At 48.2% G+C, this 23,882-nt stretch overlaps 1 protein-coding gene across 2 annotated transcripts in view; it reads right to left on the reverse strand.

The window, feature by feature from the left end:
• Positions 1-23,882, reverse strand: part of btk (Bruton agammaglobulinemia tyrosine kinase) — a 99,432-nt gene that overhangs the window by 30,004 nt on the left and 45,546 nt on the right. The window contains exons 4-11 of one of the 2 annotated variants that reach the window (XM_059977359.1): positions 20,653-20,734; positions 16,687-16,815; positions 15,733-15,800; positions 14,897-15,069; positions 13,660-13,722; positions 12,924-12,978; positions 11,948-12,027; positions 534-661 (exon numbers count right to left, since the gene is read on the reverse strand). In XM_059977359.1, the coding sequence (XP_059833342.1) occupies positions 534-661; positions 11,948-12,027; positions 12,924-12,978; positions 13,660-13,722; positions 14,897-15,069; positions 15,733-15,800; positions 16,687-16,815; positions 20,653-20,734 (778 nt within the window). The remainder of the gene's footprint in view (positions 1-533; positions 662-11,947; positions 12,028-12,923; positions 12,979-13,659; positions 13,723-14,896; positions 15,070-15,732; positions 15,801-16,686; positions 16,816-20,652; positions 20,735-23,882) is intronic. The other variant, XM_059977361.1, reaches the window with a different exon arrangement.

The following is a 23,882-nucleotide window of genomic DNA, read 5'->3' on the forward strand; positions in this document are numbered from 1 at the left end:
AGGAGTGAGCTAGATCAGCTGTTTGAAGTGTGTCACAACAACAACCTTGCACTCAACATCAGTAAGAACAAGGAATTGACTCTGAACTTCAGGGAGGAAAAGTCGGGGGTTGTAAACTCAGCTGGTTTCACCATGGACATCTTCCAAACATTGATGCCTCAAGAAGGCAGCATTCATCATTAAGGAGTCCCACCCAAGTCATGACCACTTCTCTTTACTGCCATCAGGATGGAGGTGCAGAAGCCTGAAGACGCACACTCAACATTTTAGGGAAAGCCTCTTCCTCTCTGCCATCAGATCTCTGAATGGTCCATGAACTCATGTTCATTACCTCACTACTTTGCTCTGTTTTTAAACTAAGTTTTCATAAATAAGCTTATAATATATTTTTATGTATAGCACTATCCCGGTGTCACAAAACAACAAATTTCAGTGATAATAAGCCTGATTCTGATTCTGAATATTACCCTCTGGAAAACACTGTCGGTACTGAGCTGCACAGGACAGTGGGGGAGGTCTATCATTGACTGTACCTGCTGCGTTGTGCTGGTGATAGTTGATCAGCTCGGGAATTGTGTTGAACGTGTGTTTCTCTGCAAGGTAGTACTGGTTGTTGGGTGTCACACACACTGTGTAGTGTTTGACTTTACCGCTCTGTTCCCTGGTGGCAAAGAAGAACGTGGAGAGAAGGCTAGTATCAGTGCTCAGTTACACAGAATTTCACCTGATCGCCAGCAAGTAGAGGAACGTGATGGGTACTTCACCCCTATCTGGAGGAAACCAACGTCATACAGGCGTAGACAGGTACAGCATGCGAACATTTACCCTCATCCTATGTGAACTGATTTATTCTCCACACGTTCACCTTACAAAGTTATCCAGAATAATGATCAACACCTGACCTTTGGGGTTTCTTTGCTTTGTGGCTGTCTGTATGCAGATGAATCTCAAGGCTGTACAATGTATACATACGGTGATAATAAACGTACTTTGAAGTTTTGCCTGTGAACGGTGGCTGTAATGTGTACCACCTGCACAAAAATCAGGAACAGTATCATAGCTGCAGAATGGGAGGACATCCTGGAGGAATGGTGTACGTTCAAGTGGGTGTAAGACAGAAACAGCAAGGAAGCAATCACTCTATTGGGGTATTTTATAGACTTCACCCCCTCCTCCCACCCCCAGCTCCATCACCAGTAGCAACAACGACACTGAGGAGCAAATCAGGGGGCAGATTTTGGAAAGGTGCAAAAATAGCAGGGCTGTTGCCATGGGTGACCTCAGCTCCCCTAACATTGATTGGCACCTTCTTAGTGCCAAAGATTCTGGTGGGTCAGCACTTCTCTGATGTGTCACAATATGTGGACAGGTTGACTAGAGGAGAGGTCATACTGGATCTAGTACTAGGCAATGGACCTGGCCAGGTGAGAGAATTCTCAGTGGCTGAGCATTTCAGAGACAGTGACCACATCTTCCTGACCTTTAACATAGCCTTGGCTATGGATAGGAGCAGATGGTATGCAAAAGTATTTACAAACAGGAGAAGGTCTGCAGATGCTGGAAATCCAAGGCAACACACACAAAAAATGCTGGAGGAGCTCACCAGGTCAGTCCTGATGAAGGGCCTCAGCCCAAGGCCTGTTTATTCTTTTCCACAGAGGCTGCCTGACTCACCGAGTTCCTCCAGCATTTTGTGTGGGAAACTATTTAATTGGAATGAATTATGATGCTATTAGGCAGAAACTTGAGAGTGTAAATTGGGAACAAATATACTCAGGGAGATGCACAACAGAAATTGAGATTGTTTAGAGAGCACTTGCATAGGGTTCTAGATAGGTATGCCCCATTGAAGCGGGGGAGGACCAGAGGAGGCCAAAACATTGAGACATCTAGTCAAAAGGAAGAAGGAAGCATACTTAAGATTTAAGAAGCAAGGATCAGAGAGAGCTCTTGAGAGTTATAAGGTAGCCAGGATCAAACCTGGGACTGCTTGCCTTGAACTCCAGTGCAGATGCCGATACACCAGCGATCAGCTATGTGTTCTTAGTATACAGAGAGACAGCATCTGGAGAGGTGTTCTGCTACATACCGGTGTCTAGGTTTATCCCATAACTAGACCTAGTTCCCATTTGTGGGTGCCTATGGGAGCAGCTCCCCAGCTCTGAGCACCCTTGGGAGATGGTTAGAATGGGAAGGACACTTTCCAAAGGCACTTGACGATCTTTTTTCTCCGTACTTAAGGAGAGCTGGTGCAGAAGGGAAATTTCGATGCTATTTAAAACCAGTCACCATTGGTTTGATTATGTAAATCAGACGGTTATTAATGCTTGCGGAAACCTGACTGTGCTGCATGCAGCTAGTTCTGAGTGTTCGGCAAATGCAGTTTATTTCACAAGAGAAGCATTTCAGATCTCACCCGGTACTTGGGGGTCAGAGCCTGGAATCGGTGAGACCTTGGGGGTTTGTTGGTGTGGAGAGGAGAACGAGGAGAATTCCAGATCAGAAAAATTGATATCTAACCACAAGCTCCTTGTGCCACAGGAAGGACCACTGTCAGTATAAACACCAGAGATTCTGGAAACGACAAAGCAGCTTGGCTTGAAACGTTAACTTCTTATTCCTCTCTATGGATGCTGCCCCACTTGCTGACTTCCTCCAGCATTTTGTGTGTTGCATCGTCAGTGCAAAATGGGGTGTGTCCGTCACACAGTATCACGGGGGATCACATGTAAAGCCAGCGAGTTGTGGGTCGTTAATTTACAATGTAAATCTGCTGCTGGCAGTGGATGTTTCACAGTGAAATTCAGCACCAGCTCATGGTTCCACTTCCCCCTTTGTCATGGTCTGCTGCCTCTCCGCCACAGGAAGATGCCAAGGGGCAAGGTGCAGTTGGCCCAGTTGAGCGGAACCTGAGAGTGACATCTGTGCACAGGATGTCCCGAATTAGCAGCCTCACAAACAACTTCTTTGCTTTATGACTTTGCTCGTGGTGTTCTGCAAGCTGAGGAACAGCGGCACACAAAACTAACAGTGATTCAGCAGCATCCCCGCTCTTCAATCACTCTGCCTCCTCAACGTTCCTCCCCCTTTGTTTCTATCTCCTCACTTCAACCCTTTCAGCCTCACCATTCTACAACAAGTTTCATCCACTACCCTCCAACTTGGGTGCCATGGTAGCACAATGCCACTACAGCTCAGGCTGTTGGATTTTGGAGTTCAGTTCTGACAGTGTCATTTGTAAGAAGCCTGTACATCGTCCCCATGGAGATGTGTGGGTTTCCTCCCACAGTCCAAGGACGTACTGGTTAGTGGGTTATGGACCATTGTAAATTGCCCCGCTGGGGTTAAATCGAGGGTTGCTGGGCAGCTCCACTCAAAAGGCTGGAAGGGCCCGTCGTATCTCAATCAGTAAATAAACAAACTCCTTGTCCTCACCACCGGGTACAGATTGTCACGCGTCGAATTGTCAGAAACCCAAAATCTCACATGCTTTTCCGCCACCTCTGACTACACGTCACTCCACTAAGCACTTTCTCTGATCAGCACTCACGAGGTACAGCACACTGCTTGTGTTGCTCGGTGGCTAATCCAAGATGTAAATTCAAATCCCGTGACAGCAGCTGTTTTTAACAACTGCAATCACCAGCAGCGCCCACACAATACACTGACTGGAATAAAACTCATCTGATTTTCCAACGTCCTTCAGAGAAGGGAATCTGTCCCCGGCCGCCTCTGCTGAGGCTGAACACAAACTCTAGGAACAGGATCTCATATTCTGCCTGAGTAGTCTACAACCCAAAGATGAGAACAGTAACTTCTCCAGTTTCTGGTAAACTAATTCCACTCCCCCTTTGTCTCTCACCTCCTCATCTACCGAGTTCTTTCTAAGTTCACCCTAACCTGCATCGATTTCTTTCCCCCCATCCACCCTCTCCATCTGCCCATCACCAATACACTCCTCTCACCACTTCCCCTCTTCGACCATCTTCCTCCGCCCTCCCCACCTCCCTCATGAGATTCCATCATCTTTAGCCCTGCGTCGCCTCCACGTATCACCAGCCAGCTCTTGTCGCTATGCTGTCCTCCCACTGCCTATCCCTTCTATCGCCTGCTACCTCTTACCCCTCCCCTTTCCCTCAAGTTTTCCTGTTGGCTCCCTCCCCTCAGTCTTTCAGTCCAAATGATGAATCTCAGCCTGATATATCTCCCATTATATCCATTTCCCTTCATAGATACTCCTGACCCCCTGTTCCTCCACCATCTTGTTTTTTCACTCCAGATTCCAGCATCTGCAGTCTCTGGTATTTTCCTCCATCCACTGTTGATGTAAAGATGCCACCAGAGCCATTGTAATAATCCTGAGGAATATAGAGAGTGGAGCATAGTATTAAAGAGGGAAATTCAGAGGCCAGTGAAACTCCTCTAGCTGGTTATATCCAAAGTCCTTCTTATCTATCTTAGGAGCAAGGTGGTAGAGAGTGAAAGAATGGTCTCCTTATTACAAAGTGTAGTCTTTGCATGGAGCCAGAGGAGGCTGGAAGGTCCTGAATGATTACTCCTTATCTGGATTCTGTGAGGAGAAGGGTGTGGGTACTAGTGATGGAGGGATATGTTGATAGGATGTAGTAAGGAGAACTGGTCTCCATCTGCAGCATGCACTTGATCAGTGCCAGTTCCAGCATCGTTGGCACTCTGCAGCTGAAACACAAGCCCCAGTCTACCAACTTCTGTTTCTCATGTGACCTGCCCACCACCCAGACTTGGTCAGAACGTCACCTGGTCTGGTTGGAGCACAGTCACAGATCGACAGAGCTCTGAAAGAGGTCCTGCCGCCAAACCCATCCACGCCAATCAAGCTGACTAACTGAGCTAGTCCCATCAGCCTTGGGCTGGCCCACGTTCCTCTAAACCTTTCCTATCCATGTTACTGTCCAAATATCTTTATAATATTGTAATTGTACCAGCCTCTACCATTGTCTCTCTGGGTTATTCCAAACCACACATTTGTCTATGTTTGTCCCATATCCTTTCAAATTTTTCCTATCTGTGTTACTCTCCAATAATCTTTTAAATGCTGCTTTCTACCAGCCTTTGCTACTTGTTTCATGTACTCACCACCCACTGTGTGAAAGAAGCTGTTGCCCGGGTCTCTTTCACATCCCCTACCCGCCACCCTTTTCACCTCAAACCTCACTCGGGCTGGCACTGGCTGCCTGTGTTACAGCACGTTCAAAACAGCAGTTTCAGGAGATGCTTTCAGCAACCACAGAGGCGGAGGGATCATATCTAGCCTTGAATCATAAAAAAAACACTTATTTCACAGAGGTGTGAACACTTGTGGTCTGCTGTAAAATTGGGGGTATCCTGACTGTTTGCATCATTAATGGTACGGCAATTTGATGTGCAGTAACATAAGAAACTGCAGAGCATAGAGGAGTAAGCCCCTTACATCACGGGCACACCTCTCCTCACTCACATGAGGTACTGCCTCAAGAAGGCAACATTTAACATCACTAACCCTCCCTGTCCGAGCAACGCCATCTTTTTGCAGCTACGGTTGAGGAGAACGTACAGAAGCCTCAAGTCCCTCGCCACCAGATTTAAGTTCCCTTCAGCCATTCAGTTCTTGTGCCTGCTTTCACAACCCTAATCACTACAGTCCGACCACTCTGGACACTGCACGACAAGGGACTTAGTGTTTCCTTTTGTTATAATTGTGCTCTTCGTAAAATTTGGTACGTTAAATCACGATTTTCTTGTGAATATTGTGTCTTTGATGACAGGTGCCTGTGATGCTGCAGGAAGTTTTACATTGTACTTCGAGTCATAGACAAGTATGGCACAGAAACAGGCCTATCAGCCCATCTAGTGCATGTCAAACCATTTAAACTGCCTACTCCCATCGAGCTGCACCAGGACCATAGCCCTTCATACCCCTACCATCCATGTACTTATCCAAACTTCTCTTAAATGTTGAAATTGAGCTTGCATACACCACTTGCACTCCCACGACACTCTGAGTGAAGAAGTTTCTCCTCACATTCCCCTTAAACTTTTCACCTTTCACCCTTATCACATGACCTCTAGTTGTATTCCCACCCAACCTCAGTGGAAAAAGCCTGCTTGCATTTACCCTATCAATACCCCTCATAATCTTGCATACCTCTATTAAATCGTCCCTCAGTCTTCAACATTCCACAAAATAAAGTCCTAACCTGTTCAATCTTTCCTGACAAGTTTTGTCCTCCAGAACCGGCAATGTCCTTGTAATTTATTTCTGTGCTCTTTCAACCTCATTTCCTGCATATAACAGTCGGCTTGACTTTGATTTTGAACTGAACTTGCAGCGCTGGTGTTAATTGTGCTACTGAGCAGGATGGAAGAACAGGTACAAAGACAGTGGCCACCCCACAATGAACTGTTCTTTCCAGTTCTGTAGAATTCACACTGGGTGTAATTTGGATGAGGAAGATTTGGAGAATAGTGGCTGATTTGTTATGCTTTTCACCCTAGGCAAATCCTCTCTGGTACTGAACCTCCTGCTGTAACCACACTGAATACAATATGCAAAGACCCTCGCAAAGGAAAATATGTCTCCATTGTCAGAACACAGGCTCTTTCATTTGATGCAAATAGTCTTTGCACTAGCTACATCTTATTTACATTTGGTGGTAAAATCAGACTGGGTAGGGGGTGGAGACGGAGGCTGGTATCCAAGTGAACTGGGGGCAGAGGTATAGAGGCTACGGTTTCCTTTTATTCATACCAAGAACCCAACTGTAGCCACCAAGGGTGAAACAGTTGGCCTTCAAGAAATGGCAGTTCTCTGATGGTGTGTGTAGAGATTTGTTACTTGGGCCCCTGAGGAATGAGTAAATGTGTTTATATTCATCAGGAGCATATATGCCTGCGTTGGAAGAGCTGCTGTCTCTATTGTGCCTGTTGCCCCTGGTCCTGGGTTGGAAGAGCTGCTGTCTCTATCGTGCCTGTTGCCCCTGGTCCTGGGTTGGAAGAGCTGCTGTCTCTATCGTGCCTATTGCCCCTGGTCCTGGGTTGGAAGAGCTGCTGTCTCTATCGTGCCTGTTGCCCCTGGTCCTGGGTTGGAAGAGCTGCTGTCTCTATTGTGCCTGTTGCCCCTGGTCCTGGGTTGGAAGAGCTGCTGTCTCTATTGTGCCTGTTGCCCCTGGTCCTGGGTTAGAAGAGCTGCTGTCTCTATTGTGCCTGTTGCCCCTGGTCCTGGGTTGGAAGAGCTGCTGTCTCTATTGTGCCTGTTGCCCCTGGTCCTGGGTTGGAAGAGCTGCTGTCTCTATCGTGCCTGTTGCCCCTGGTCCTGGGTTGGAAGAGCTGCTGTCTCTATCGTGCCTGTTGCCCCTGGTCCTGGGTTGGAAGAGCTGCTGTCTCTATCGTGCCTGTTGCCCCTGGTCCTGGGTTGGAAGAGCTGCTGTCTCTATTGTGCCTGTTGCCCCTGGTCCTGGGTTGGAAGAGTTGCTGTCTCTATTGTGCCTGTTGCCCCTGGTCCTGGGTTGGAAGAGCTGCTGTCTCTATTGTGCCTGTTGCCCCCTGGTCCTGGGTTGGAAGAGCTGCTGTCTCTATTGTGCCTGTTGCCCCTGGTCCTGGGTTGGAAGAGCTGCTGTCTCTATTGTGCCTGTTGCCCCTGGTCCTGGGTTGGAAGAGCTGCTGTCTCTATTGTGCCTGTTGCCCCTGGTCCTGGGTTGGAAGAGTTGCTGTCTCTATTGTGCCTGTTGCCCCTGGTCCTGGGTTGGAAGAGCTGCTGTCTCTATTGTGCCTGTTGCCCCTGGTCCTGGGTTGGAAGAGCTGCTGCCTCTATTGTGCCTGTTGCCCTTGTTCCTCTGGTGAGAGCAGATGTGCTGGAGTGGTTGTATTTTGTGAGTGATGTACAATACATCCACTGTAGTCAATGGAATAAAAACCGTCCGGGGTGCTGGAGGGGCTGCAAAGTGGAAGCTTTTTGCTAGAAAATCACAGAGTGTCATAGAGTCATTGAGCACAGAAACAGAGGATTTAGCCCAACTAGTGCAGACAGACCAAGATTACCATCTAAGCTGGTCTCCTGTGCCCACAGTTGGTCATATCCCTCCGAGCCTCTCTTATCCAGGTACCTGTCAAAACGCTTTTTAATGTACCTGCCTCTGACAGCTCATTCCATATTCGCAGCACACTCTGAGTTTAAAAAGTTGCCCCTCGGGTTCCTATTAAATCTTTTCCCTCTCATCTAGAAATCTATGCTTTCTATGTCTTGGTTTCCCAACCCTGGGCAAAAGACCATGTATGCATTGACCCTTTATGAAAATGAGGGAGCAGCCTGACAGTGAGCAAGTGGAGACTATTGTATTATATCCAGGCTTATTGATGTTGTAGATAGTGACGCTGAATCTTTACCTCATCTATGAGCCTGGGGAATAATGTACTACCACTGTAACCACACAAATTACATTGACAATCTTGCTACCCTCCCTGGGCCTGGACATTGTTGGTTGGGGTGGGGGGAGGGGCTGCTTTTCAATGTCAGTGCTAGGAACAGATTCTATGGTTGGAAATGCTCATGTGCAGAAATCCATCCATGCAAGAACATTGTTTGCACACGACAAGCGGAACATGCCCACCTCTGCACGAGTTGGTGAAGCTGTTGAAGATGGATGGGCCTTTATCTGCCCAAAATAGTTCCCGTGGCATCGTAATGGAGCTGAGATGATTCCCTCATCAGTTACTATCTTCTACACTGCCTACGATTGGTCTGCTACCCTTGATTCCAATTGATATCAATGTTTTTGGGATTATAAGACCATAAACTCAGAAGACGTAAGAGCAGAAGTAGGCCATTCAGCCCATTGAGTCTGTTCTTCCATTCAATTGTGACTGATTTATAATTCCCACTCATCCCCAAATTCTTGCCTTCTCCCCATAGCCTTTGACACTCTTACTAGTGAAGAACTTATCAACTTCTGTTTTAAGTGACCTGGCCTGCATTGCCATCTATGGCATTGCATTCTACGGATTCACCACCATTTGCTAAAGAACTTCCTCCTCATTCTGTCCTAAAGGGATGAATTCTATTCTGGGGCTATGCCCTCTGGTCCTAGACTCTCCCACTGTGGGAAATGTCCTCTCCACATACACTCTGTCTGGGCTTTCTATATACACTCTATCAACATTCAATAGGTTTCAATGTTCTTATGAACTCCAGTCAGCACACCCAGAGCAATCAAGCATTCCTCACACATTAACACTCTCATTCCCCAAATCAGCCTCGAAACCGCCACCAGACCCTCTCCAACACCAGCAGGTCCTTCTTCAGATAAGGGGCGCAAAACTGTTCCAAGTAATCCAAATGAGGTCTGACATTTAGCCTTACCTCCTTGCAGTTATATTGTAGTCCTTTCCAAATGAATGCTAGCACTGCATTTACCTTCCTTACTATTGACCCAAGTTAACCTTCAAGAATCTTCCACTAGGACTCACAAGTCCCCTTGCAGTTTTGATTTCTGAATCCACTCCCCATTTAGAAAATAACCTACACCGTTGGTCCTTCTACCAAGCTGCATGACCATAAGCTTTACTACACCAAAGTCCATCTGCCATTTTTTTACCCATTCTCTTATCTAAGTTCTTCCGCAGACTCCCTGCTTTTTCAACACTACTTGTGCCTCTGTATGTCCACAAACTTGCCACAAAGCCATCAGTTCCATCATCCAAACCATTGACATGATGTAAAAAGAAGCGGTCCCAGCACCATCCCCTGCAGAACACCACTAGTCACCGGCAGAAAGCCAGTGTTTCTTTGTTCCCACTCTTTGCCTCCTGCCAGTCGGCCAATCTTTTACCCACCCTGGGATCTTTCCTGTAATGCATAGGCTGTTATCTTATTTAGCAGCTTCATATATGGTGCGTTGTCAATAGCCTTTGACCAATCCACGTAAACAATATCCACTGAATTCCAGCAGATTTGCCAGGCACGATCTCCCCTTCAGTAAGCCACTCTGACTATGAACCTCATGATGGTAATAACGAAACCTGGTAATTTCCAATTACCCAGAAATTTCATCTTTAATAATGGTCTCTAAAGTCTTCCCAACCACTGAAGTCAGGCTAACTGCCCTATGACTTCCTGTCTTATGCCTCCCTTCCTTCCTAATGAGTGGAGCGATATTTGTAATTTTCCAGTCCTCTGGAACATTGCCGGACTCTAGTGATTCTTGAACAATCTCTACTCATGCCTACACTATCTTCTGTCAGAACCCAGGAGTGTAGTCCATCTGGTCCTGATGAGTTAACCACCTTCAGATCTCCTAGCTACCCAAGCACCTCTCCTGAATAACAGAGTGCACTCACTTCTGCCTCCTGGCTCTCTTGAATTACTGACATATTGCTCGCGATTTCTACAGTGAAATCTGATGCAAAATACTTACTCAGTTCATCTGTGATTTCTCTGTTCCTCGTTTCTACTTCTACAGTGTAATTTTCCAGCAGTCCAATGTCCATTCCTGTCTCTGTTTTACTCTTTAGGTATCAGAAAATAATGTTTGCTATTCCCTTTTGCTAGCTGTCTTACCCACATATTTTGCCCTTTCTCCCCTTTTTCTATTGTCTTCTGTTGCCTTTAAAACTTCCCAGTTCTGTAACTTTCCACTAGTTTTTGCAATATTGCATTTTGTATCTTTTTTGGTTTTGCGCTGTCCAGGTCAGCCACCATTGCCTCATCCCCCTTTGGACTATGTCTTCTTTGAGATGAGTTTGCCCAGCATCTTCCAGATTGCTCCCAGATACTCCTGCCATCGCTACACTACTGTCATCTTTGGTTGGGTCCCCTTCCAGCTCCTTTCTCATGCCTCCTTTACTCAACTGTAATACTTTGCTTCTCCCCCTGAAACTGTAGTTTGAAATCTATCATATTAAATATCCTAAGGGCTTCTTTACCTTAATTGATCATTGAAACTCATTCAAAGTCTCAAAGTTAGGAGAAAACTTACACTCATGATTTAGTGTAGCACCACTAGAGTTGGGTATGATTAGAACTAGAGGGCATGAGTTAAGGGTGAATGTGAAATGTTTAAAGGGAACATGACGGGAGTGTTGCTTCTTCACTCAAAGGGTGGTGGACGTTTGGATTGAGCTACCAGCAGAAGTAGAGGTTGCAAGTTCAATTTCAACATTTAAGAGTAGTTTGGATAGGTACACTGATGAGAGGGGTATGGAGGGCTATGGTTTAAGTGCAGTCAATGGGACTAGGCATGAAATAGATGGGCCAAAGGGCCTGTTTCAGTGCTGTAGAGCTCTGTGGCTCTATGACCTGCTCATGAGAAGGAATTAAACGACAAAAAGAATCTTCTCACTGTAAACTGTGAGTGAAAGGAGGGACAATAGAGAACTAGAGGGGTTTCTAAAGGACATGTGTCAAGTTCCTGCTGTTATTAAGAGGAAGAGCATATTCTGAGAGGAGCTGTGCCAGGACTCTGATAACACCGATAGGGTTGACCATGACACCCCTGGTCGGAGGACCAGAATCAGAGGACACAAAGTCCCCGACTCGCCCGCGGTGAGAGAGCGGAGCAGACTCTCTGGGGAGGCAGTGGAAGAGGACATCACTGGTTCCATCAAAAGCAATTCAGATTCAGAAAATAACATTTGATGGTACAAATTGAGGTAAAATGTGATAAGACATGCGGTGAGTGTGCCTGTCCAAGAGGCACGCAATGTCTCATGGTGATCTTCAAAGCTCTCCAGCACCAGCTGTTTCCTCACCCCTTGTCTGAGTTGACTGACCGACAACACAAGTCAACACCCCCACAGAATAGCACAGTGTGCACCTTGGTCTCTGTCTCCTGTAGTGAATCTGTCCCCCTGTGACTGGGCTGGCATTGCTGCTGTTTCTGCTCTCTGAAAAGTTGCCACACAGTCAAACAGTGAAAGTAAAAACAGATTGACCTACCCTGGTGCTTTGCTGAGCACGGACATTGTGTACTTCCCAGGCTGACTGGAGTTCCTGAGGAGAAAGGCACCTTCCTTTCCCTGCAAAGGAAAGCACGCATCACTGTGCTGACCGACACAAGGCACTTCCCCATTGGTCTGCTCCTGGGCCTAGCCACTTCACATCTCCAGGCAGCAGGCCCTTTAGTTGACTCACTTCAGAGAACATATCCGTGCTCCAGTGTATCTGGAGAAGGAGAACAGGGTGTCCATGGTCTCTCTGGAGGCATTCCGGGACTGCTGGGCACCACAGTGGCACTCAGGAAAACGATGCCACATTCTATATTGACGTCCTTTTAGTAAATACAGAGCTGAGGTAGAAGCCTCCTTTCTATAAAACGTATGAAGACCTGGACAAGTCAAAGGGAATCTCGGAGCATCAATTTGTACACAAAACAGCAAGCCTGCTCCTGGTGTGTTTGGGGGCATTACAATGGCATTCACAACACCAGGACAAGAGCAGCTAGGCTGTTGGCAGCACAGGCTGAAAATAACCTTCATTTAGGGAAGTTGCAGGGGGCTTGGGGAAGGGCGAGCTGGCCCCAAAGCGATCGTACGTGGAACAACGCCTGACAGGGTATACGGACACAAGCAGCCGTGGCTGGCAGGCCCGATCTGCAGAATCAACACCACTTTGGTGCCGACCCCCCCACCCACCCCCCGGCCCAGACAGACTGACTCCTTGGGCAGCAACGTGATCGCCGGAAAGCAGAAACCAAACCTGATGAGTTCTGTACAGTTCCGTGGCATCACAAGGGAAGATTTACCCTGTGCAGGACCCACCAAGGGCTCCACAGAGGGGATCTGACCTCTGGCATCCTGCCCTGGAAATATTGGACAGTAAACTGGGCGTCACTTGTTTTGCAAATACTTGCTCCTCACTGGCGGTTCAACTCTACTGGCGCACGGCCCAGAGAAGGAGGGGGGATGATGTTTACCTCCTGCTTCAGAAGCTGCTCTGCTTTACTTCTTGTGATTTCTTTATTGTACCACCTGCAACGAAGGAAGAAGGATTGGAGCTTCTGGTCCCATCACACACAACACCACCCTGCAAGTCCGCCCCTACGTACACCATGGTATTCCCTTAGGGAAGAGCGAGCGAGGAACTGGCTCAGCTTCCACTCGGACAGGGCCTGGCGTGGGAAGTGGGCCGATCTCAGAGACAGGACTACTGCACAGGACCTTCCACCGCTGAAGAATTCACGGCAGAGTCATGGGGCTGTGGGATTCAGCCCTCTCGAGATACAGCCACAGAATCCAGACTGAGGCAAGGCTCGGTACAGTGGGCTATGTTACAGTCAGACAGACTGTACTGTGGGCTATGTTACAGTCAGACAGACTGTACTGTGGGCTATGTTACAGTCAGACAGACTGTACTGTGGGCTATTTTACACTCAGAAGGGCTGCGCTGCATAATGGGAGCTTGTGCCACAGCTGCAGGTTTGTAAAGTTCCTTTTGGAGCAGGGTCTCATTGTATGGCCCCTTAAGGCCTGGTTCCACCACTGGGCCACAGAGATGGGTGGGGTGTGAGGGATTTGGTTGGGGGGAAATGGCTGAGGAAGAAACCAGGCCCAGGTGACTGGAAGACAGGGACAAGCACAGTGTGGTGCTGGGGTACCGCCGTGCACTGACCCTGGCCCGAGGTAATGGGTACCTTGTCTGCACCAACTTACTCGTAGGTTTCCAGCTGGTTTATGGACTCCACCACGTAGTTACTGGGGATGAAACCTTCCCTCCTGCAGAACAGAACAGAAAGAGCAAGTGGTCAGTTTCCCTCAACCACTCCTCTTCTTGCCACCAACACCACAGCACACTCACCAGCCACTTGTCAGAGTGGATCATCACACTGCCCACCCACCGACCCACTGCACAATCCCAGTCATCCCCTCCTTTAGCACTCCCGATCCATTCCCCCTCACTCAACTCGTCGTCCTCTCCCACAACCCACTCGTCCTGAACCCCTGGAACCCACTTTCCCATCTCCCCCTGCCCGACTGATCAGCAGCGGCCCCGAGACCTGGGCAGAGGTGAAACGGGGCTCACCAAAAGCAGCTTTTGCAAGATTTACACACGCTAGCACACATCGGCAGATATACATTCACACTCACACATTCCTGTGCACACCAGTGCAGCCACGTGCACACTCAAACACGAGAATACATCCAGATTTGCACACATATAAGGTGTGCACACATGCAAGCGAATCCTGTAGAAAGATGCAAAGTCAGTCAGCTCCATCATGAGCACGAGCCTCCCCAGTATCGAGCACATTTTCAAAAGGTCATGCTTTAAAAAGGCAGCACCCGTCATTAAGAACCTCCATCACCCAGGACGCGTCCTCTTCTCATTGCTACAATGAAGGAGGGGGTACAAGACACGCGCTCAATGTTTCGGGTAAGTTTCTTCCCCTTTGTCATCAGATTTCTGAATGGACCACACACCGATGCTCACAACCCTCCGTTTGCTCTTTCCCCCTTTGTTGCATTACTTACTTAATTCATATATTTCTTATTGTAATGTATAGTCTGAACTATTATGTATTGCATTGCTGCAAAAGACAATGAATGTGTTGACGTATGCCGGTGATGTTAAATCTGATTTCGATTCACACTCACACTCACTTAGTATTGCTGAGCTCAGATCAACAACACTCCTTCATTTGACATAAAGGCAAAGACGCCACAGGAAACGAAAGCTGGGAGATGCAAGAACGGCTGAACTTTCTCGCTACAATTCAATGTGATGACGTTGCCCCCGATGCGTTCCTGGGGGTCGCACATCACCCACCTGGCCCAGGTACTACACTCCTGTGGGTGGGCCACATGGTTTTAACCAGCCCCCCTCCCCGGAGCCCAATGCCCACTCCCCCGAGGCTGCCCCCAACCCCAGCGCCTGAGCGTGCACACACACCCATGAGCGTCCCTCGCCCGCCACCAGTTGTGGTCACTGTGATCTAGCACAAAGTACTCCTCGTCCTTGCAGAGGGGCAGATCCTCGGGGTTCATGATCTGGTAGTCATACAGGGCCACCACCACCTTCTTGGTTACTGAGGTGGGCTGCGGAGCCGGCGCTTGTCTCATGGCCTGTGGGGGAAAGCAGGAGCCAGAGCCATATCAGTAGCACTTACTGGTTAATCATTGTTAACTCATTCTCTATTAGTAATTAACCATATAAATTACCTGGGGTTAAACGGTCTAGTTAAGCAGGGTACGCCTGATACAGGGAGCAGGAGGATGGTGGGTGGGCAGGGGAGTACAAACCTCGCCCCATGGGGAGAGACTGCAGTTCTAGCTCTGGCCTCTCTCCGCTGTTCTCTGCCCCCCCCCCACCCCCCATGAGGAACTGGGAGTCTTTCATGCCTCGCCTACTCCCTCCCCACTCCAGGTACAGGGTGTTGTTGCTCAGCTGTGCCCATTTTATACAGGACACCATCACACGTTCCCGTTTAGATTGGACAGAGTCCAAGTGGGGGGAGCCATCACCTCTCCGAAGTGGACAAGGCGACGCATTCCAAAACATCTAGGGTTTGGCGATTAACTCACACCTCACACCTCAGTGGCTTGGTAGCACTGAGATTTAGAGGCAAGAACACCCCCCACCCCCCCGAGGTAAAGGTTGGAGGCTACAGAGAGTGGGGAGGAGAGAGCGAGGGAGATCGGGGTGGAGGGGGGTGTGTCAGGGACACAGCGTTAGGGGGAATCCAGAGGGTGTGTGCAGAATGGGATTTCCAGAGGACGATCATTCACCTGCTGCTCCGTCGGGGTTGGTGGGAGAGGCTTCCTGGATTTCCGCCGGGACGTGCCCGCTGACTGAACTGCAAGCAAAATATCTTGGGATTACTATAATATACCCTTCCTTCCTTAAAAGCCTTTCCCTCCAGTGTGAACTGTTAGCTGGGCACAATCCCACTGGTTCTACTGAGGGAACACCGCACCCTCTGTCACAGAGTGCAGTTCCCTCAAATAAGCTGTTACATTTAAAATCCCGTTTCACCTCTGTACAGTAGATCCCCACATTAAAATCGGAGGAATCCTCCCTGGTAATAAATATCCCCCCGTAATTCCTGCTCCCAACCTTGTGGGAGCATCTGTACACAGTGTTTCCCGTGAATGCCCTAACGTCACAGGGGAGAATCCTTTCCAGGGTGGTTCCTGGGACTTTAGGCTTCATCTCTGCCCCACTTCCACACGTTGTTGGGCAGCCTTAATTTAACTTCAGGGCGCAGTGGTAGAGCAGCAGCCTCCAAGTGCCAGAGACCAGGGTTCGATTCTGACCTGTGACCCCGGCTGCTCCCACATCCTATTGGTAGGGTAATTGGCTGCTGTGACTTGCCCCTAGTGGGTAGATGAAAGGCAGGATCCTGGGGTGGGGGTGGGGGAGTTCATGAAAATAAAACAGGATGCTGGTCAGCTGAGTGGTAAATAGCGGAAGGGACTCAATGGGCCGAAGGGCCTGTTTCATGCTGTTACAGTGCAGCGTTCCTTCAGTGCCGCACTGATAGGAGGGGTTTAGAGCTAAACGTGGGCAGATGGGACAAAATGGTTTTGCGATACTGCTAGCCATAGACACGTTGGTGCAAGTGGCCTGTTTCCATTGGTATGGCCCCGACTGCATGGATAAAACCGTGCAAGTCACAGGGACAGCAAGTAAGGAGGAGGAGGCAGAATCTGCCATGATTTTGAAAAGCAGGAGACTCTTACATGCATTCAGCGCTTGGATAACGCAGCACCCAGGGGCATTTTTGGCCGACTGTTGACAGCAGGACCACTCTCCCTCTATCCAAAAACAAGGGTGGTATTTCTGCATGAGCTCCTGGTTGAAGCGAATCCCTGAAACCGAGACGGGGATCAGTTCAGTACAAGAGGTGGCAGTCTCACCCCATCCATTGCACACCCAGACCCAGATATAATCAAACTCCCCAGATCACACAGAACACCACAAGTCAAATACAGGTAAGAAGTATACAGGAAACTGTAGGACAACAGGGGAACAGAGAGACCTGAGAGTGGCCTCACAGGTAGGTAGGGCACATGATATGCTTGCCTGCTCTGGTCGGAGCACAGAGCATCATTATTGGGAAATCATGGAACTGGTTCAGCCACATTTACTGTGCAGTTCTGATTCCCACATTATAGGGAAACTGACACTGCACTGGAGAGAGTGCAGAGGAGATACACTCTCATGTATCTCAAGTGGGGAGAGATATTGCACAGTCTGGTTCGTTTTCCATGAAGTTAAAGGGGGTGGGAGCTGGCCTGAGGCCAGCATATAAGACTATGAGAGGCCAGGAAAGGGAGACAGTAAAGATCTTTTCCCCAGCTGTTTTTCCTTATTCCCTTTTTGTGGTAAGGGTATCAAAAACAAAGAGGTAAGGGTACAGAGTATCAAAGGGATCTGAAGGGTAAGTTTTCCGTTTCACACAGACTGGTTGGTATCTGGAACTCATTACCAGAGGAGGTGCTGGAATAGGATACAATCCCTATGCTTAAAAGACTGGGATTTAAATAGGTAGAAGGGTGAAAGACTGATGTGAGCAGATTGGATTGATGTAGACAGGCAACAAAGATCAGCATGGGTGTGATAGGCCGAGTGGCCCGTTTCTGTGCTGTAAAACTATGACACACTCACTGCCTACAAATGATCGGAGAGCTTAAGAGACATTAATTTTGATATTATCATATTTTGAGAACTACGCAGGTTCTTACACCCTGAGATTCATTAACCAACACCACTTAATACTTACACCCAATCCCAGCCGAAAGTTTTCCTACATTCAGATCTAAACCATTAACATTCAGTACTTGCTCAGATCTTTTTCATGTTCTTTCTGATTTTCCTTGTAACTTCAGTTTTTTATCCTATTCCATAGTTATTGTCAACATTCTAATTTGTCCCACCAACCATCAGATTACCTGGTTTGACTAATATTTTTGGATAAGACCTGCAATGGATTAGCACCCCTAATGAGCAATGAAATGCCACCCATTTTAATTCCCACTTCATATTCCCATTCTGACATGCCGACCACTGGCCTCCTCCACTGTCATGATGAGGCCACATTCAGGTTGGAGGAGCAACACCTTATATTCTGTCAAGGTAGCCTTCAACCAGATGACATGAACATCGATTTCTCAAATTTCCAGTAATCCCACCCCTTCACCAATCCCCATTCCCATTTCCCTCTCACCTCATCTCCTTACTTGCCCATCACCCCCCTCTGGTTCTCCTCCCTCTTTTCTTTCTTCTATGGCTTTTAGTCCTCTCCAATCAGATTCCCACTCCTCCAGCCCTGTGTCTCTCTCACCAACCAACTTCCCAGCTTTTTCCTTCACCCCTCCTCCTTCCCCCACCTCTCACTCTCACCTATCACCTCGTGTTTCTTCCTCCCCTCCCCCACCTTCCTACTCTGACTCATCTCTTTTTACTCCAGTCCTTATGAAGGGTCTCAGCCTGAAGCGTCAACTGTATTTGTTTCCATAGAAGCTGCCTGGCTTGCTGAGTTCCTCCAGCATTTTGCGTGTGTTGCTGGAATTTAATCAGCCCTGGTACACTCAGCATTTAACACCAAGCAAATCCCAGCAGAATACCTAGTTGTTAGCACCTCTGTAGTTTGTGAGAGACTGTGGTTAATATAGGTTATCAGAGAGATTAACAAAGCAAATCTATCACTAAAATTATTACCTCACTGCTTGCTTATACAATGATTAACTCATTGTAAATGATCACAGATTATCAAGATGCTAGCTATCACCAAGACTAACACTGTCAGTTATAAACAAGCTAACATACATCCGGTTAATTAGAGGCATCAATCCATGGTCCAAGCAGGCCATTCAGCCCATCATGCCTGTGCTGATCTTCTTGCCCACCCACACTGAGTCAATTTGCCCACATGAGAACGGCACCCTCCTATAATCTTGGTTATTCAAGTATGTGTCTGAATGTCTCTTAAATGAAGTGATTGTATTTGAGTCCACCATGTCCCCTGGCAACATGTTCTAGATACCATTGCTCTCTGTACATAAAAAAAAGTCCCTCATATCCCTTTGAAACTTCTCCCACTGATGCCCTCTTGGTGTTGGCACTCTACCATGGGGAAAAAAAAGATTCTGACTTATCTAACTCATCCAAGCCTCTTATTACCCGTCGGGTCTTTCTTTAGCCTGCTTCACTCGAGCGAATATGACCCCTGCCTATCCACTTTACCCCAATCTCAAGTCCTCCCATCCAAACAATGTCCCAGTGAATCTCCTCTGCGTTCTCCCCAGTCTGCTTCCATCACAACACTTCTCCTGTCAAATGCATTGAACTGCTGGGATTTAGGGGTAAGTGTTATTTTCTTGTGGCTGAGGGAGAGAGGCTTGGCCAAGAGTGGAGGTGAGGAGCACCACCTTCTATTCTGCCTGTATAGCTTCCAACCTGACGGCATGAACATCAATTTCTCGAACTTCAAATAACTGACTACCCCCCACCACCTTTACCATTTCCCATCCCCTTTTCCCTCCCTCAGCTTATCTCCTCACCTTCCCCAAGTGCTTCTCTCCCTTCCCTTTCTTCATTGGTCTTCTACCCTCTCCTATCAGATTCCTCCTTCTCCAGCTCTTTATCTCTTCCACCTACCAACTTCCCAGCTCCTTACTTCACGTCCTCCTGCTTTCCCAGTCTCACCCATCATCTGACACCTTCCTCCCCTCCCCACCTTCTTATTCTGTTTTCTTCCCCCCTCCCTTCCAGTCTCAGCCCAAAATGTCGACTACAGGAAGGATGTGGAAACCATAGAAAGGGTGCAGAGGAGATTTACAAGGATGTTGCCTGGATTGGGGAGAATGCCATATGAGAATAGGTTGAGTGAACTCGGCCTTTTCTCCTTGGAGCGACGGAGGATGAGAGGTGACCTGATAGAGGTGTACAAGATGATGAGAGGCATTGATCGTGTGGATAGTCAGAGGTTTTTTCCCAGGGATGACATTGCTAACACAAGAGGGCATAGTTGTAAGGTGCTTGGAAGTAGGTACAGAGGAGATGTCAGGGGTAAGTTTTTTACACAGAGAGTAGTAAATGCATGGAAAGGGCTGCCGGCGATGGTGGAGGAGGCAGAGACAATAGGATCTTTTAAGAGACTCCTGGATTGGTACATGGAACTTAGAAAAATAGAGGGCTATGCGGTAGGGAAATCCTAGGCAGTTTCCAGAGTAGGTTCCATGGTTGGCAGAACATTGTGGGCCGAAGGGCCTGTAATGAGCTGTTGATTTCTATGTTCTATGAGATGATAGCTGGAAGTGATCCACCTATCATTTTCCACATCTTTATACTGTCTATCTCCCCTCTATCTTTTAGTCCCGATGGAAGTTCTTGACTGTCCATTTCTCTCCATAGATGCTGCCTGCTCCTCTGAGCTCCTCTAATTATCAGTGTGTTACTCCAGTTCGAGGTTGCTGCGGTCAACAAGCAAAACAACACAAAGCTGGATCTAAGCTGACACTTAGTGTCTGCAGGGGACAGTCACCCTGCTCTGGATGGTGCCTAGAACGTCCAGCGATTCCTAAACAGTCCAGCACATGGCAAGAGGGAAAGGTTCTCCCAGTGGAAGTGACTAGACCCCGTCACTGGCCATCTAACAGTAATCGGCTGTGACCGTGCGGTTTAGTAAAGTGGCATGACGTAACTGCTGCTCAACTCCTTTATCCACTGGCTGCGCACGTCCTCATTCTTTGCAAACACGTAGAGAGGGCCTTCGTCGTACACAATCTGCGGAAGAGGAGGTCAGGCGTAAGTAAAAGCCAGAGAGACCAGACACAGACACTCACCTCAGCTCTCAGACCCGCCACTACACAAGCAGGTTCAGGGTCACTGGCCTGAACTCTCACCGTGCCATTCCCCACACAGACACCACAGCCAGGAAAGCCTTTTCTTCCTAAGGAGGCCAATGAAATTTAGCAAAGCTCCGTCAAACCTCACCAGATTTCCTTGATGCACCACAGAAAGCATCCTATCTGGATGCAAGAACATGCCAGAGACTCTGCTGATGTGGGAAATCTTGAGCAGCACACTCAAAATGCTGGAGGAGGGCAATGAACAGTTGGCATTTTGGGCCAAAACCTTCATCCAGACTGGGAAAGGGAAGGGTCAGGAGCGGGTGAGGGAAAGAGTACAAGCTGGCAGCTGACAGGTAGGTGGGAGGAGGAAGGGGATGAAGAAAGAAGCTGGGAGGTGATAGGTGGAAAGGGTAAAGAGCAAAAGGAGGGAAGAGCTAATAGGAGAGGACAGCGGACAATGGAAGAAAGGGAAGGAGGAAGGGAACTAGAGAGAGGTGATGGGCAGATGAAGAGAAGGGATGAGAGTGGAACCAGATTGGGGAATGGAAACAGAATGAAGGGAGAGGGCAGAAATTACTGAGAGTTACTAAAATCAATGTTCATGCCATCAGATTGAAGACTACCCAGACAAAATATGAGTTATTGCTCTTCCAACCTGAGTTTTTGGCCACACCAAGGCAGTCGAGGAGGCCATGGACTAACAAGTTGTAATGGGAATGGGAAGTTGAATTGAAATGGGCGGCCACTGGGAAATCCAGCCTTTTGTGGTGGATGGAGTGAGGGCGCTCAACAAAGCTATTCTCCGGTCTACCTCGGGTGTAAAGGAGTCCACACCAGGAGCACCAGATTCAGTAGACTTGGAGGTGAAGTGTCGCCTCAGCTGGAAGCAGTGCTTGGGAACGGTGGTGAGGGAGGAGGGGCAGCACTTGTTCCGCTTGCAGGGAGAGGTGGCAGGAGGGAAAGACAAGGGAGTCACGTAGAGAGCAATCCCTGGGGGTGGTGGAGGGAAAGAGCAGCATAGTAGTAAGAACCCATTGTAGATGGCCAAAGTCACAGAGAATTATATGCTGGATACGAAGGCTTGCGGGGTGACAGGTAAGGACAAGGGAAGCCCTACCCCTGATGGAGTGAATGGAAAATGGAGGAAATGCAGGTAAGGACAGCATCGATGGCAGAGGGAGGGAAACCCTGTGGTTTGAAGATGTTCCAGAATCGAAAGCCTCATCCTGAGAACTGATGCAGTGGAGACAGAGGGACTGAGAAAAGGGAATAGCATTTTTTGTGAGGGAGTACATTTTGACAGGGTGGGAAGAGGAACAGTTATCATATCTGTGAGGGACAGAAGGTTTACAAAAGTTATCGGTAATCAGAGATGAAGACAGAGAGATTGATAAAGGGGAGAGAGTTGTCAGAGATGGACCAAGTAAATTTGAGGACAGGGTGGACGTTGAAGGCACAGCTGATGAGCTCAGCATGGGTGCTGGAAGCAGCACCAATGCAGAAAGATCTGGGTAGATCAAGGTTTAGTTTAGCAACTAATTTGCTTGTGACCACAAGAAACTGCAGAGAGTGGTTGACACAGCTCCACACATCACAAAACCAGTCCTCGCCTCCATGGACTCTATCTATACTCTGAGGTTTTCCTTTCCAGGACATCAGATATGTCCTCCTTTAAAGAATAGGGTTCCCATTGATACTACATCTCCTCTGTTTCCCAAAGAGCCACACTCAACCCACCAGCTTAACAGGGATAGAGTTCCTCTTGTCCTCATCTACCACACCCCAAGGTTCCACATCCAACACAGCATTTTACACAACTTCCACCACCTGCAACAGGACTCTACCATCAGACTCATCTTTACCTCCCCCACTCTCCACCTTCTGCAGAGATCACTCGCTCCATGATTCCCTTATCCATTTCCCCCTCCTGCCGCTTATCCCTGCACACCTGCTACCCCAGCCCATTCAACTTCCCCTGTTCAGACCCAAAACACTGCTTCCAGGTGAGGCGACACTTCATTTGTGAATCTATGGGGGTCGTCTGCTCCCAATACAGCTTACTCAACATTGATGAGACCCATTGTAGTCTGGGGGTCCTCATTATCAAGCACCTCCTGGGATTTCCTGATGGCCAACCCTTTTAATTTCTATCCCCATTCCCATTCTGTCGTGTTAATCCATGGCCTTCTCTTTTGCCAGAATAAGGCCACTCTCAGAGTGGAGGAACATCACCTCAATTCTGTCCAGGTAGCCTCCAGCCTAATGGCATCAACATTGATTTCTCCAAATTCTGGTAATTTATTTCTATTTTCCCCTCCCCTCTCCTTCTTCAATTCCCCAATCTGGCCTCTTATCTCCTCTCCTCACTTGCATACCACTTCCTCGTGGTGCCCCTCCTCCTTCCCTTTCTCCCATGGTCCACTCCCCCTCCTATCAGATCCTTCTTCTTCAGCCCTTTATCTTTTCCAACTAACACCTCCCTGCTTCTTACTTCACCCCCACCCTCACTCACCCGGCTTCACAATCGCCTTCTAGTTTTCATGCTCCCCCCCCCCCCCCCACCACATTCCCACTTTGGCTTCATCCCCCTCTCTTTCCGGTACCGATGAAGAGTCTCGGCTTGTTTATTCATTCCCACAGATGCTGCCTGACATGCTGAGTTCCTCCAGCCTGTGTGTGCGTTGCTCTGGATTTCCAGCATCTGCAGAACCTTTTGTGTTTCTGGGCAACCTTTCTGGCTTCCATCTCTCTTCCCTGAAGGAAGAGCAACAAGCAGGTTGTTGGAGGATCTCAGAGGTTCAGGCAGCATCTTTGGGAGGAATGGGCAGTCAATGTTGCTGGTTAAGTCCTTCACCTGGACTGAAAGAATAGACCAGTCCTGATGCAGATTTTTGACATAAAGCATCAACAATTCCTTTTCTCACTCAGACGCTGCTCAACCAGCCAAGGGGCTGCTGATGATAGAGTCTGAAAGGAGAGAAAGGTGGAGCATGGAATGAAACAAGGGAAGTGGAGTGAGTGTATGGAATGCTTGAGGGAGGGGACCCAGGGGGAAGAGTGTGTGAGTGATAGGCAGATAG

Source organism: Hypanus sabinus, chromosome 8 (genome assembly GCF_030144855.1).
Source record: "Hypanus sabinus isolate sHypSab1 chromosome 8, sHypSab1.hap1, whole genome shotgun sequence".
NCBI classification, from domain to species: domain Eukaryota; kingdom Metazoa; phylum Chordata; class Chondrichthyes; order Myliobatiformes; family Dasyatidae; genus Hypanus; species Hypanus sabinus.